A 13,370-nucleotide genomic window follows, 5' to 3' on the forward strand; every position below is an offset into this window, starting at 1 on the left:
CAACGTCTGCTGAGGCGAATGTCAAATTGCTGAAACTCATCCAACTATCACGTTACCATAGGCACCACCGTAAATATAGAATCAGTTCTTATTTCACTCTGCTCAATGCATCAATGCGGATAGGCGTTTCGTTGCAACAATGCGGACCATAGTTTTATTGCTAGTTTTTGTTTTGCTTGTTCTAAGTTCTGTAGTTGTAGCGTATAGTAACGAATTTACCATAACTGTTGATCCTGGAAAAGAAGATTGTTATTATACACCAGTCGCAAAAAACGTTTACCTGGAAGTTGACTATCAAGTATGATATATTTCTGCCGGTTTCCGTTGTTCAAAAAGGAAAAATTCCTAGTAATTTGCTATATATTGGAATCCCATATCTTATCGTAGGTAATTGATGGCCAACAAGGAGAGTTAGATATTGACTTTCATTTGACATCACCTACGGGTAGGAGAATAGTGATGGAGTCGAGAAAAAGTGACAGCACACACAGGTTGCATTATCAGAAGTTTATTGTCTATTGGAATTCTCATAGTCATAATCTCTTACAGGACCAAAACTTTTGAAGATGGAGATCACAAGATCTGCTTTGATAATACATTTTCAATATTCAGTGCCAAAACAGTCTTCTTTGAGATCTCCACTGACAATGATGATGATGAAGATGATAATGGAGAAATTAAAATAGACAAGAAAAATAATGATGTGTGGGGAGACACAGACCAGGCATTTTATGCTGGCCTCAGACCTGAAGAAATTTATGATATACATGTTCAAGATATTAAAGTATTACCTGTTTATCAAGAATTTCAACAACTTTTAACTGATTTTTTAAATAAAAATATTAGGACACAGTTGCTACAGTCAGAGGAAAATTAACAAGAGCTCAAGAATTTCAGGATCAAATTAGAGCCTTTGAAGCTCGTGATCGTAATATAGCCGAAGGCAATTTTACTCGAGTAAATTTCTGGTCAATGATACACGTAATCACACTTGTCACAACCGGAATTATTCAAGTTGTAATGGTTCGCAGCCTTTTTGACGAAAAATCAACGCTTCGGCGTCTTTGGAAACAAGGAAAAATGTGAAGCAGCCAACATCGTTTCACTAGTCACCTGGTGCCAGTAAAGTCAATAAACAATTGAACTTCTTTGTAAATTTATGTACTATATCTTTTATTATTGAGTCTCGAATATTCTAATGCGCATAGCTGGAATGTTACATAAAGTTGGCACTTGAGATGTTGAATTGCATTATAGCTGCCTAAAAAGATTGAAGGAAGGAAGCTCCAAACCAATTAAGTTTGAAAGTTTGAAATCTTTTAAATCAACATGTGCACGAACGGTGTTCAAGAGCTATACTACAAATAAGGCAAAGGAGAACCTTTTCGCCTTAAAGTAGTTGAAGGCGAGGCTGTTGGAAGAACCGGACTCGAAGTAGTGCTGCTCGATTTGGACCCATGAAAATTCATATGCGCGTATATCAGTAAACCGATATCTTTGTTACCAGCTTCCATAGCAATGGACAATGCAGTACTACCATCCTAAAAAAAACAATGGGTATGTTGTTATGTTTTCTTATGGTAAGATATGATGAGATAAAAATACTGTACATTATCTCTAAGATGTAGATCAATGTCCGTCTGGGCTAGCAGTAGTTTGACGATGGTTGTATGCCCGTGTTCAGCGGCGCACATAAGCGCAGTTGAACCATCCGCATCTTGAACATTAACGTCAGCCCCGGCCGCAAGTAGAAGACGAACAACCTCTACTCTTCCATGGCTAACCGAGAGCATTAAAGCCGTTTGACCATGCTATAATGGGATAATTTAAACATTTTAAAATATTTCATCGCGAGGAAAATAACGCATTTCGATCGTACTTGAGTTGCTTTGGAATTAACATCGCAAAGAGAGAAGAGGCGCTGAAGTACTTGTGATTCAGTATTGTTTGTCGGTTGGGCTAAAGCAGCTAACATAGGCGGACTGTAACCAGCTTTATTTCTCAGCTGGGGATAACACACCTGGGCAGACACTAAAAAAATGAACACTTGCACCAAAGAAAACGCGTTGCAAATTAGCACGCACCTTTGAGTCCAGTAAAAGGCTAACAATATCCCATTGGCTGTGCGAGACTGAAATTCGGGTCAAGTTAGATAAAAATTTCTACATAATAAAATTTCTAGCATAAATTTCTAACCTGCATAATGTAAAGATGTATTGCCGTTATTATCCGACAAATTCGCCACTCGTTCAAGCAAAGCCATACTTAAAGATTCGATATAATCCATGTAATCTTCAACTGAGTGAGCGTCAGCCTCCTTTGTGCTGGAAACCTAAGACAAAATCATAACTTTAAAACTTTCTCCGCTGGCTGAAAACACACACGATTTCTTTTTTAAATGTAAAAATATGCGACGAGAAATTTTCCCTCGTACTCCATAAGCATATCCAACGGACAGTGATCTAGATCCTCCAATGAAACAACGACAAAGCAGGCGATATTTTAAAGTAAAAGTTACCTGAATCCATTCACGTCTTACGATTTCAATGGCGTTAACCAGCAATTTGGAACTTCCTCTTTGTGGACGATGGATTGAATCGTTTAGCACCTTGAGGGCAGCTTTCATTTCCATTGAGGGCTCCATGCTGTGAACGGTACACTTTAAGCTCTCTGGTCAGCACATTAGATAAGAACGAATAAAATCTTACCTTATACGGGGCTTAGCCGGTTCAAGAATAGGCTCTATTCTTTCGTTTTCGTCATCGTCTTCTTCTTCGTCTTCTTCCTCTCTTATAGACTCATCTGAACCCAAATCACTTTCGTCGTCTTCTCTAGAACTTTCCGATTCTGATTCAGACTACACAAAAAATTCAACAATTATACTTTTAACCGAGAAAACAAAAATTTTTATTGTACCTGAGGGCGACTATTTGTGGGCTCGAAATTTGCCTTCTGCAATGGGCTTTGATTGGCTTGAGGAACAGAGGGAAAAGTGCCTTCGCCCAACCGAGAAACTCGAGACAACCTTGGACTATTAAAGCAGCTATCGTTTGTTTGAATTTCTTGATCAATGGTTTCAACTGCATCAATTTTGGACCGCGCCTCACATTCCTACTTGTATTTTTTTTTTGTAATAAAAAAATGTTTACAATTCAAAGTAATCTGGATTACTGACCTGACAAACAGAGTACGACTGCGTAGCTACATTGACACCAGAGGCAGGGCGGATGAGATCTGTGGTTCCACAGGAAACATGTCGTGTCCTCAGGTTAAGGCAACGATCGCAAATAACATCGTTAATGGCGCCATCGCCGATAGCGATCGACTTTCTTTGTTGGTGACGATCAATTGTAAAGCCCTCCTGCTTCGTTGCAACCAGGAGACTAGAATCTGTTTGAACCTGACGATGAAACACGTTCGGTCTACGTAACGTAGGCGACTGAGATGGTTGGATGGTTCTAGGAATTGGTTCCCGGTCCGTTTGAACTTGGCGGTGCAAGACAATCGGTTTCGGTGCCGGCGGAGGAAACGACGGAACGACTTTCTCTTCCCCTTGAGTTTGGACATGCCGATGGAACACTATGGGGCGGTAAGTAATTGGAGGCGGGTGGAAAACTTGTAAATCTCGGTCTGTTTGTGTTTCAGCATTTCCTCGAGGCACCATTTCCTGTGCCATGGGCATGCTGACTTGAACAAATTGTGAGATTTTGGCTGGAATTAACTTATTTGCATTGGCATCCGTCATTGTTTGCGTTCCCGATTCGGTAAGTGGCTGCAAAAAAGTCTGAATCATTTTGCTGGAAACACTCTTGATCCAATTCTCCGTTTGGGATACTCCGTCCTTTAGCGTGCTTGACAACGTGCCGACACCCATCTCCTTTTTTAGCGGGCCTTGAGGAAGTCAAAAACCAATGGTGAAATTAAGAACATGAACTAGCCAAAAAAAAAAAAAAAAACAATAAACAATAAACAATAAAACATAAAAATAAATGGGACACTAACCTGTTCCACGAATAAATTTATTTTTTAACTCCTGTAGTTGAAGAGCCATTTGGCGTTTTTCTTCCTGCAACACGGACACTTTGACCTGTAGAACCGGAATGAGTTTGACCTGTTGCTCCAGCTCACGCAGTTTTTCCAGACTGGCTGCCATCTGTCCGCGAACCGACTTTATATGAACACAAAGAGAGAATTCATTAGGGATTCAGCCATTTTTAAAACTTCTTCAAGGTCATGGTAAGGTCTTTTAAAAGTTTCAAGTCCATAAAGCGTTGTACCTGAAGAGCTTCATTCTTGATCTCGAAGGAGCAATCGGCATCACTGTCCTTGCCTGTCAAATGAATTACCAATTCAAATAGTGTGATGCTTGTCTTTAATCCGTCACTGTTAGGTGAAACACGATACGCAGTTTACGGTCTTGCAACAAACTATTTACCTAATGAACTTGTGGAATTAAAAATAATATCAGCAAAGCAGGAGATTTGGGAAGATTGAGAATGGCGAGAAGATTGCGAGAAGGTTGCTTCAAAGTCATCAACAGCACGATTAAGTTCTCTGGAGGGCCTGCTGCGTGAATCTAGCGTAGCTCCTACGCTATCAGACTCTCGCGGAACATCGATGATTGGAGGTAGAACTGAAGAAACTGCTGCCAATTTTGAGGGGATGAGATCACCTTTTTTTGTCTTAAATTGCTATAGTTTTACCTAACACAGATGTATAGGATGGAGTGGTAAGTCCCAATAAGACTTCCATGGAATTACACTGCAACCTCCTAGTACGTCTTTCCTCTCTCTTTTGTTTGAGGTGTTCACCAGTAGCCAATGATTCACAGAAACGAACAAAGTCCAGGTCAATATGAAACCCATATGGACAGCACTGACATCCAACTTCATTGTTAGAGCTGTGAGACTACAATAACAAAGACAATAATATAACAACATGTCCACCACTAAGAGTGACAACCCCTGAAGGTTAATTGTGAGACCCACCTGGTTATTGTTAGAGGACACAAACAATGTGCTAGGTCTACAGGGACGTGGCATCGGCGAGGGTGTGTCATTCAGATTACCCAAGCCCATTTTTGTTTGATCGGACGATTACAGCTCTCGAGAAGTCAAAATATCGGTGTTCACTCATCCACCATTAGCATCTCAACTAAACAAACGGGTGTGGTGGCTAAAAAAATCGCAAGAGAAAACTAGGACTACATCCTCTGTCACTTCAGGAGAAAGCGGCAGCTGATTGTTCAGCTTTGTAGACACCTTTGAGGTATACTAACCATCTAACAGGTGTTCCTCACTCTCTTGTGTTGGTGTGGTGGTTGGCGATATGTCAAAGAGCAAGGAATGAATAATGTACGAAACAGAGCTATTCTGTTTTTGTTGAATAAACATGTACACAACGCCACCTGTAGGTAACATATATACTTCATCTAAATTTGCCAAAAGTTGCAAAAATGAAAAAAATTCTCGATTATAAAAGGGAAAAAGACAAACGAAGCTCACGTCTTCATTTATTTTGAACTTTAAACAAAAGACCTGGATTGAGTAAGAAATGTCGCGCTCGGGGCCTTTGATCTTCAAAAGAGGGGTTGTTTAACCGTTGAACCATGGTGAATGGTATACCACCCGCTAGGCGGCCAACCGTTATATCGGCAGTCGACTTGTATTTTTCGTGGGAGTGCTGTCTTGCACGCAGAAAACAAATTAAATCCGTCGTCGGGCGATCGGATTTAGTGAAGAATTTCGAATATTCAGCAAATTTGGTGTTTGACAAGCTTTCTATCGTTCCTTGTTAGGTAAGTCTTAACAATTGAAAGCGGTGGATGATATCCTAATGTAGGCTTATGTGTCATCAGAGGTGGTTTTGCGTAACACACTGTAATTTTAAGGAAATCCTGTCACGAGTTGGTAGGAAGAAACAATCGGGTCAAGTCCCGCTCTATAATATTGAGGTAAGCATAAAAAAGAAAAAACCATGTTGCCTGCCCTGAGGCTACATGGTTCTGAACAGTTACTTTTATGAAATTGAAGAGAAATTCTTAGAAATTTCCCCCAATACCAGTACTTCGCCAGCCAATAATTTTATTTAGTTTGTGCTCTGAAAAGCTGCTTGCTGGATTGTAACACACACTCACTCTAGAGGAAGTGGGATGGTATGAGTCTCAACATCCTCTCTCAGTGCTGATAGTCACTGCGGTTATCTGCTTGTGAGTCTTTGCTAGTGAGGGGCTCCCTGTAATATGTTAAAAGTTTACACAAATAGTTTATAAATTTAAAATGTGGATCTACTCTCCTGTGTCACAAATGGATGACTCAATTAGGGTTCCTAGGAAAAAGCAAGAGAGACCATCACGTACCAGAGAATATACCAATTCCCTTGAATACTACTTTGAAACAAACTTGCTAATCTTATTGTCTGTTTTCTTTTACAGAAATGTCCAACAATACAAAGAAAAAACAAGAGGAAAAACATCTCAAGATCTTGAGGGATTTCTTGTCCCTCTCTCCCAACAAAACATGTTTTGATTGTAACCAAAGAGGCCCTACCTATGTTAACACTACTATTGGTTCATTTGTTTGTATATCATGCTCAGGAAAGCTGTAAGTCAGAAACTTATTGTAAAAAATTTATTGTTGTTAAGAGAAATGTCAAAATTTTTAATGATTTCTAGGAGAGGCTTAACTCCGCCTCATCGTGTCAAATCGATTTCGATGGCGTCTTTCACACCAGAGGAAATAGAATTCCTCAAGAGTCGTGGCAACGAAGTAATTGAATCGCCTAGTTTCTTGATTGAGGAAGTTGACTCATTGACATTTGTTGTTGTTGTTGCAGTATTGTAGACTTGTTTGGATGGCGCATTATAATACGGCAGAGCTTTCATCTGAGACCAAAGACGACCAAAAATTCAAAGATCATTTAATGGCCAAATACGAAAAGAAAAGGTAAAACAATAAAAGTCCGTGTCAATGCCACACACTTGTGACAGAGTCTTTTATATGGTTACAGATGGTATGCCGATCCTAGCACACTCGCCGACAGATTACCAGTAGCAAAACTGAATGGAATGAATGGCGAAACGTCTCAACCTACTACTACTACTCATTCTTCTGTCACATCTTCTCCAGTGGCACGTCCTGTAGTTTCTGCGATTACATCGGTTCCATTGTCGTCAGTCCCAATATCGAAAACTTCAGATTTGCTTGCCGATTTAGATTTCTTTATTCCGGCAACTGGCTCTGCAAGTTCGGCTTTCTCCTCGCCTCGGAAAAATCTTTCATCTCTTCCTCAGTCCATCAGTCAGCCATCATTTGCCAATTTCCAGAATGCCGATTTCTTTTTCTCGGGTATGTTTCTGGTCTAATAGAAGAGGAATGCCTTTGTGTACATCTCTCGTTAGATTCTTTTTCCCGCAAATACCAAATAGTCTTAACCAATTGTTTGTTTGCTTTTAATTTGCTAGAAACTTCGCCACAGAAAACGATTGCTGTGCCGGCTGTTACGCATCAGGTCCAAACCGGAGCGGTCAATGGCATAACGAGTCCACCGAAAGTTGGGGCATTGAACGTCAACGTAGCTCCTGCAGAGGACCGCTATTCTGCCTTAAAAGACCTCGACGCTATGTTCACGACACAAGCAACGCCAGCAGTAAGCGAACCAACCGTTTTGGCGGCCTCGCCTAATTGGAATCCTTCTTGGAATGCCGGAACCGCTCAAGCCGCCGCTCCGCCTACCCATTGCGAGCCTGTGTTTTCCAACAATGCGGTGGAAGCGCCTGGTGCGTGGTCTTCTTCTTTCACGTCTTCAACCAGCAACCCGAATAACCCTTTTCTCGGTAAGTGAATGCAACAGTGACTGGCCATGTCGTAAAGAAAAGTAAATTGAGCGTGTTATTGCATATTGGACAGCCGTCGCGTCGGTGCCTACTCAACCAGGTACACAACCCGTCCATTACGGCATGCCAGCACTTCCGTGGGCCAATTTTTCTTCATCGCCTCTGTCGAGCTCGACGAACGTGACCTCCGGGACGAACATCTTTCCAGCTCCTACGGCCACCGCCGGTGCCAACAGTCACTTTGGTTTCGGTTTCGGTGGTCATCCGAATCCTATGGTGGGCGTTGCAACGACTCTCTCCACTAGCCAGTCATTGGATTTGTCACCCAAGATGTGGGGAACAACGACAGGAATGAACCCTTTCATGGTATGCATAAATTACGTCTAATCCTTTTTGTTGTTTGCCAGCCTGTCGTGATCATTTGTGTAGCGAAAAACATTTTTTTTTGAAACGATTGACGTTTTGTTTGCTAAACAAAACGTTTACCATTACTCATAAAAATTTCCCGGCTACGCCCCTGTTCTCGACTACGATTTCACTGATCTTTTTTTTTTTTCTGGTCATTTTACGTGCGACAATTTTTTATTACATAATTTTTTTCCTCCCCTTTCCAGGACACGGCCAGTTTTACGCAGGGACGGTCCCACAACCCGTTTTTATAGCCATATCATTAGTGTCTGAAAAAAGAAAATGAAAAGAATTCGTCGGCGGAGAAAATGCCATTACCGAAATTTTCTGTGGGTCGAGGATACTCCTTACCCCATTTTTTCTATTTCTTCCTCAACTTTCTGCTAGAAAACTAAAAACATTTCCCCCCCGTAAAGTAAGGAAGCAAAATCATGGGGGAAACAAAAAAACAAACGCGGCGAATGTTTATCTCCCCCCTTTATTTATTGGAGGAAGACATGGCAACCTTGCTTGTGATAGGTTATTCCGGCCTCTTTACTATTGTTATTATTAATATAAATTTTCTTCCTCCTTCCCCTTCCTCCTGATATGTCCTCCCTTTCTTTTGTGTGTGCAACAAAGTTAAGGGACAGGATTGAAAATCAATACTTTGATGGAGCATCTTCTATTCTCTCTTTTAAGCAACACGCAGCAGAGAGCAACGAAGCTCAACCCGGCTGCTTTTTGCCTCATGTCATTGGAACAAATAAATCAAGAGATTTTTCTTTAGAAACAATCAAAGAAGCATATCGGTGGGCAATTGTCAGGGCTTCGGCGGTACCATTGTATGCCAATATGTTTGTCCCGTTTAGCGCGCATATATTTGAATATATTCCGTGTGCTGTACGGCGATGTTGGTCAATGTCCTTCTTTATTGAATTCTTTTTCTCGTCTCTTCTTTTTCTTTAATAATGTTTGCGTGTATTTGTATCGTATATACGGCTTTGGAATCTAGTCGGCTTGAAAAATGTTTTCAACTCGAGAGTCTCGATCGTTTGAAATGTGAGAATTGAATTTGAAATTCACCAGTCCGTTGCTACTTAATGTGTAACTATCGGATGTTCTTTTTTTTTTTTTGTGGCTGGCTCTATTATTTTTATTGTTTGTCGCTTCTTGTTTCCATGATATCACGCTCGGGTGACTGGTAAAGAATTATTCAAGAGAAAAAAAGGGAAAAATAATTAAAACATCGTCGAACTAAAAAAAAGAAACTAAACGAAAGCGTGAGAATCGATGCTCGCCAGCAAAATTCCTGTGCTCCTTTTTTATCTGACTCTCGCAAACATGATTTTGTTCTCTTCTCAGCACGTCCATTATGTGCAGCCCGAGTGCCTTACATTTACACGCAACTACCGGATGGGCCATAAAATTGGTTGCAGAAAGAAGAAGGGAGAAAGAAAAAAAAAACGAATGTCCATAGAAGTAGCACTGTTTGCGTTTATCCGTTTCTTTCCTCTCCTGGCTGTTCCTTTTCTTTTCTTCGCAACAGAAAACATGTCTTACTTTTTCCTCTTTCTCCCAGTCTCATCTCACATCGCCACATGGGGTTGACACAGACACAATGTTTTGTTTTTTTATGATATATTTTTTTACTTTTAAACAACTAGTAAACATCTTCCGTGTTGTTGTTGTTGTCTCTCGTCATCTCTGCTTTTCTTTCTCCGGCTCTTCCCACGTACTTGTTTCTTTTTCTTTTGGTTTGGTGTGCAATACATCTCCAAACACCGCTTCTGTTCAAACTTCTTTATTTCTTTCTGTTTTCTCATCGTCATTTCAAGCCCCATTGAATTATTGTTATTGTTGTGTTTCTTATTTCGAGCCTGGTCGCGCCGGATGTTCGTGTCTCTCGCTTCTTCATAAGAGAAAAAAAAAAAACACTTTCTTCTCTTATATATGTATCTGATACTTTCTCGTCTACAGGAGAAAACTATCCAACATTTCTCCCTTTTTTTTTTTTATTATTTATACTGTATGTGTTATGGAGTTTGCTCTCCTTTTCAAACCGGTAGGGTAAAAGAAGAGGGGGGAAATATATATGTACCCGGGAGCACGGGTAATAAAAAAAAAAAAAAAAAGTTCCGGTCGTGATTTGTGGGCATCATTCGCTCCGAGAAAGTGAAGAAAAGACCATACAGGCAAAAAAAAAAAATAAAGCATAACAAGGATTTCTTGATTTTTTTTTCCTCTCTCTGTCTCTAATCTTGCAGAGTCCACTTGTTTTCCAGACGGTATTTCTGTGCGTGTTTCTCATTTTGCCACAGCCCTGAGAAATTACAACTTCTACCGTGCCATAAGAAAATATGCCAGAAACATGGCGAACATAAATTCTACCTATCTAAAATAGTAAAGCATTGACAGCGAATATCGGGGCGAATGGCGCTCACTAGCGGATGTTCAAATTGGAAAATGAGATTAGTTTGATTCAAGAAGGGTGACGACAGTATAACAGTACTTATGCAGTTGGGGAAGAGACGGTGTGCTAATGAACTGCGTGGTTTGACGACGACAGCATCACTCGAGTGCTAAAAGTCCTACTCCCCGCTAGTTAATGAAATCAACTTGGAGGAGCTACAAGCGAGATGATTGATCGCGATGTGAGAGCAAGGTGAGCAAATTGGCTTCCCCCCTATTTTTTTCATATTATTATTCCCCTTTTTTGTTCATCGCTCTGCGACGACCAGCGCTGAAAGCTTCTTGTGTGACAGACGGCTAATGGGTTACTAAATGTCTTGCGAGATTGGATATTCAATCTGACGACGATTGACTATCCCCGGTAGTTCTTTTGCTATGGCAGCCATTGAAAGTGGCGACGTTACATTAGAAATGGTGATGAGTGTGGGAGGAGTCATTGCCGTGAATTGATGAGGTGTTCGTGTGTCTACAAAGGGATAAATCAGGCTGTCAATCAGCTCGTGCGATGGTCTCTTTCTTCTTGGCTAACTTCTTATCTTTTTGGCGAATGGGTGAGGATGAAAAAAAAAAATGCAGAAAAAACCTCGTCACGCCCATTTTTTTGCTTGCTCGATGGGAATAAATTTCCTCCTTTTTTTTCTTTTCTACTTTCTGTGTGTACTCGGGCGACGATCGATCTCCGCTTTCTCGCTGATTGGTTCACTTCACTCACCGAGTCACGGGCCCGATCTTTTTCGGCCTTTTTAGTTCTACTTTATTGTCTTTCGATTCGTTTCCTTTAACACAAAAAAAAGGGGGGCATTTCTAGTCTTTTTAAAAAGAGACCTGAACCATTTGGTGCGAAGGAACCTGACGGTGACAATAGATGGAGGCCGTTAAAGCGAACGAGAACAAAAAAGAAAGAAGTCTATCTATCTTTGTGCGTGAAGCTTTTTGATGCACACTGACACTAGATCTTGTCTACCCATTTTTTTTTGCTTTGTGTCAAGCTCGTTATACGCCATCTATCTCTCCTTTTTTTTTTTTACATGGCTTGACTATAAGTTGTTCATCTTACTTTCCCTTCGCCGTTTACTGATTAGATTCGTCAGAGAACCTCCGCCCGCATCAGTGTCCGTTTCCTAGTGTTCTATGGAATCGTCAGAGAGAAAAAGCCATGGCCAAAAAATAAGGGAATCCGTTTCTTTCAATTGTTTGCATTCTCATTCTATCCGACTATGGAATAAAGATTAGATTAGGCAATCGTCAAACACCGTAAAGACTTCTTTGGGGCGGATCATTGCAGAGCCGATGAATCCAGAGCCAATCTCGATTGTTCTTGTCGTGATCGTGTGAGCTGTCAACCGTGTACGACTGCCTTTGCCTTTTATGAATGATGAATCAAACGAATGTCCCTTTCCTCCCAAGGGTCGATCTGTCCCAACCTTCTTCCCCTTCGTTAACTGAATTGGTCAGCTGAATGGAAATGGAAACATACGGGGTTCGGTATAATTGATTTTTCTTCTTCTTTTTACTCTTGCGAAAGGTGTAATAATGAGTTGCATTTTTAATTGTTTAATACGTACAGTACATGTTAAAGGATACGATACGTTTTAATATAGTGTACATAAATTAAATTTCCGGGGTAGTTGAGATTGAATCAATATTTGCTTGTTCCGAGTTAGCAAAAAGGGCTCAGCATGTGTATTGTAAAACTATGCGGTTAATGATGACTGGCCACGTCGGGTTGGACGTGCGCCATCATCGCGCATAACGTACGTGCGCTCGCAACGGTCCAAGTATATAGAAGCCTGTCTACCGCCGTTGTTTGCCTCCATGTACGTCCGTTACATTATTCACCGGATACGTGGTAATAAATCAAATTCTTTGTGTGAGTTGGGGTGGTCTATTTAATATAATACTCGTACAAAATTGTTTTTTTTTTTTTTTTGTTCCTTTTTTATTAAAAATAGCATAAAATCACAATGGTTTTGGAGAGTGGAAAACAAAACGATTTTTTATTAGTCATCAGTTATTCTTTTATTATTATGAGCCACACCCATGGGCTTGTGGGTGTGTTTGTTGAACGCTCTCATCCAACCTAACGTTGAAAAACGTGAAAAACAGCGTGAACGAAAAAATCCTAAATCAATCGATAAAAGCTACACACGCTCATCAGCCTGTCACACAAGTATTGCTGATCGTGATGTTTTTCCCTTCCTCGTGGGTTTAATAATTGGTTGCCCCATTGTAATAATCGAAATTCACATGGAATAAAGAAATGGGTGGAAGAATGCCTCGTTAAAAAAAAACCATAGCTCCGTCTTTTTTTTTTTTCATTAACGATGAATTTTCAAATGTTTTGGCTTTTTAGCCTTGGCCTATTCTTTATGCACAAGACCAACGGCTTGTATGTCCGCAAAGTGTACGGCCAACTCTAGTGTGCCCTCCTTCCTGTGCTGACTGCTCAGTATGACGGCTAGGCAGGAAAGGGACATGTCGTCGAGTCACGTACCATTTCGTACGTGATTGCAGGATGGTGACGCTGTTGAATCAAGCAGAAAACGAGAAAAATACCACAGGCGAAAAGCGACTTAACAACTAGATCCGATGTACGCGCAATAGCCTCGACTGTTTTGTTCGTTGTTCCGCAAACGATCGAGCCGTAACGATCGACAAGAAATCCATAAAGGTTTGT

At 40.7% G+C, this 13,370-nt stretch overlaps 3 protein-coding genes and 1 long non-coding RNA gene across 9 annotated transcripts; 3 read left to right on the forward strand and 1 right to left on the reverse strand.

The window, feature by feature from the left end:
• Positions 1-54: 54 nt before the first annotated feature.
• Positions 55-1,156, forward strand: LOC116930489 (transmembrane emp24 domain-containing protein 1). Its single transcript, XM_032937892.2, has 4 exons — positions 55-298; positions 388-491; positions 550-784; positions 847-1,156. The coding sequence occupies exons 1-4, from the start codon at positions 140-142 to the stop codon at positions 1,084-1,086; spliced, it is 738 nt and encodes a 245-aa protein (XP_032793783.1). The 5' UTR covers positions 55-139; the 3' UTR covers positions 1,087-1,156.
• LOC116930455 (KN motif and ankyrin repeat domain-containing protein 3) lies at positions 1,157-5,401 on the reverse strand. 3 transcript variants are annotated; one of them, XM_032937873.2, is made up of 15 exons: positions 5,279-5,401; positions 4,989-5,175; positions 4,704-4,908; positions 4,436-4,645; positions 4,278-4,330; positions 4,003-4,168; positions 3,176-3,891; positions 2,917-3,111; positions 2,709-2,857; positions 2,519-2,645; positions 2,197-2,332; positions 2,085-2,131; positions 1,880-2,020; positions 1,611-1,811; positions 1,157-1,541 (listed from the first exon to the last, which is right to left on the reverse strand). In XM_032937873.2, the coding sequence occupies exons 2-15, from the start codon at positions 5,076-5,078 to the stop codon at positions 1,359-1,361; spliced, it is 2,619 nt and encodes an 872-aa protein (XP_032793764.2). In that variant the 5' UTR covers positions 5,079-5,175; positions 5,279-5,401; the 3' UTR covers positions 1,157-1,358. The 3 variants fall into 3 exon arrangements, with proteins under 3 accessions (XP_032793764.2, XP_032793757.2, XP_032793772.2); XM_032937866.2 differs by having other exon boundaries at positions 4,989-5,357; XM_032937881.2 differs by having other exon boundaries at positions 4,436-4,642; positions 4,989-5,356.
• LOC116930502 lies at positions 4,096-4,774 on the forward strand. Its single transcript, XR_004398448.2, has 2 exons — positions 4,096-4,236; positions 4,391-4,774. It is a non-coding gene; the product is annotated as an uncharacterized LOC116930502 (long non-coding RNA).
• A 230-nt stretch (positions 5,402-5,631) lies between the features above and the next one.
• Positions 5,632-10,008, forward strand: LOC116933253 (arf-GAP domain and FG repeat-containing protein 1). 4 transcript variants are annotated; one of them, XM_032941088.2, is made up of 9 exons: positions 5,632-5,797; positions 5,858-5,953; positions 6,434-6,602; positions 6,674-6,767; positions 6,835-6,944; positions 7,009-7,346; positions 7,463-7,834; positions 7,908-8,200; positions 8,449-10,008. In XM_032941088.2, exons 3-9 carry the CDS (start codon positions 6,436-6,438, stop codon positions 8,494-8,496), a joined length of 1,422 nt encoding a protein of 473 aa, XP_032796979.2. In that variant the 5' UTR covers positions 5,632-5,797; positions 5,858-5,953; positions 6,434-6,435; the 3' UTR covers positions 8,497-10,008. The 4 variants fall into 4 exon arrangements, with proteins under 4 accessions (XP_032796979.2, XP_032796984.2, XP_032796974.2 ...); XM_032941093.2 differs by having other exon boundaries at positions 5,891-5,953; XM_032941083.2 differs by lacking the exon at positions 5,858-5,953 and having other exon boundaries at positions 5,633-5,797.
• The last annotated feature ends 3,362 nt before the right edge of the window (positions 10,009-13,370 follow it).

Source organism: Daphnia magna, linkage group LG1, assembly GCF_020631705.1.
Source record: "Daphnia magna isolate NIES linkage group LG1, ASM2063170v1.1, whole genome shotgun sequence".
NCBI classification, from domain to species: Eukaryota; Metazoa; Arthropoda; class Branchiopoda; order Diplostraca; family Daphniidae; genus Daphnia; species Daphnia magna.

What these genes read in the sequence shown, in the direction of transcription:
- LOC116930489 (XM_032937892.2), top strand. Translation starts at nt 140, where the DNA reads ATGCGGACCATAGTTTTATTGCTAGTTTTTGTTTTGCTTGTTCTAAGT. An exon ending in ACCTGGAAGTTGACTATCAA is followed by an intron (nt 299 to 387) that starts GTATGATATATT and finishes ATCTTATCGTAG; the next exon opens with GTAATTGATGGCCAACAAGG. An exon ending in AAAAGTGACAGCACACACAG is followed by an intron (nt 492 to 549) that starts GTTGCATTATCA and finishes AATCTCTTACAG; the next exon opens with GACCAAAACTTTTGAAGATG.
- LOC116930455 (XM_032937873.2), bottom strand. Translation starts at nt 5,078, where the DNA reads ATGGGCTTGGGTAATCTGAATGACACACCCTCGCCGATGCCACGTCCC. An exon ending in CCACAAATAGTCGCCCTCAG is followed by an intron (nt 2,858 to 2,916) that starts GTACAATAAAAA and finishes TTTTTTGTGTAG; the next exon opens with TCTGAATCAGAATCGGAAAG. An exon ending in CCGGCTAAGCCCCGTATAAG is followed by an intron (nt 2,646 to 2,708) that starts GTAAGATTTTAT and finishes TACCGTTCACAG; the next exon opens with CATGGAGCCCTCAATGGAAA.
- LOC116933253 (XM_032941077.2), top strand. Translation starts at nt 6,279, where the DNA reads ATGTGGATCTACTCTCCTGTGTCACAAATGGATGACTCAATTAGGGTT. An exon ending in ATATCATGCTCAGGAAAGCT is followed by an intron (nt 6,603 to 6,673) that starts GTAAGTCAGAAA and finishes AATGATTTCTAG; the next exon opens with GAGAGGCTTAACTCCGCCTC. An exon ending in TCAAGAGTCGTGGCAACGAA is followed by an intron (nt 6,768 to 6,834) that starts GTAATTGAATCG and finishes TTGTTGTTGCAG; the next exon opens with TATTGTAGACTTGTTTGGAT.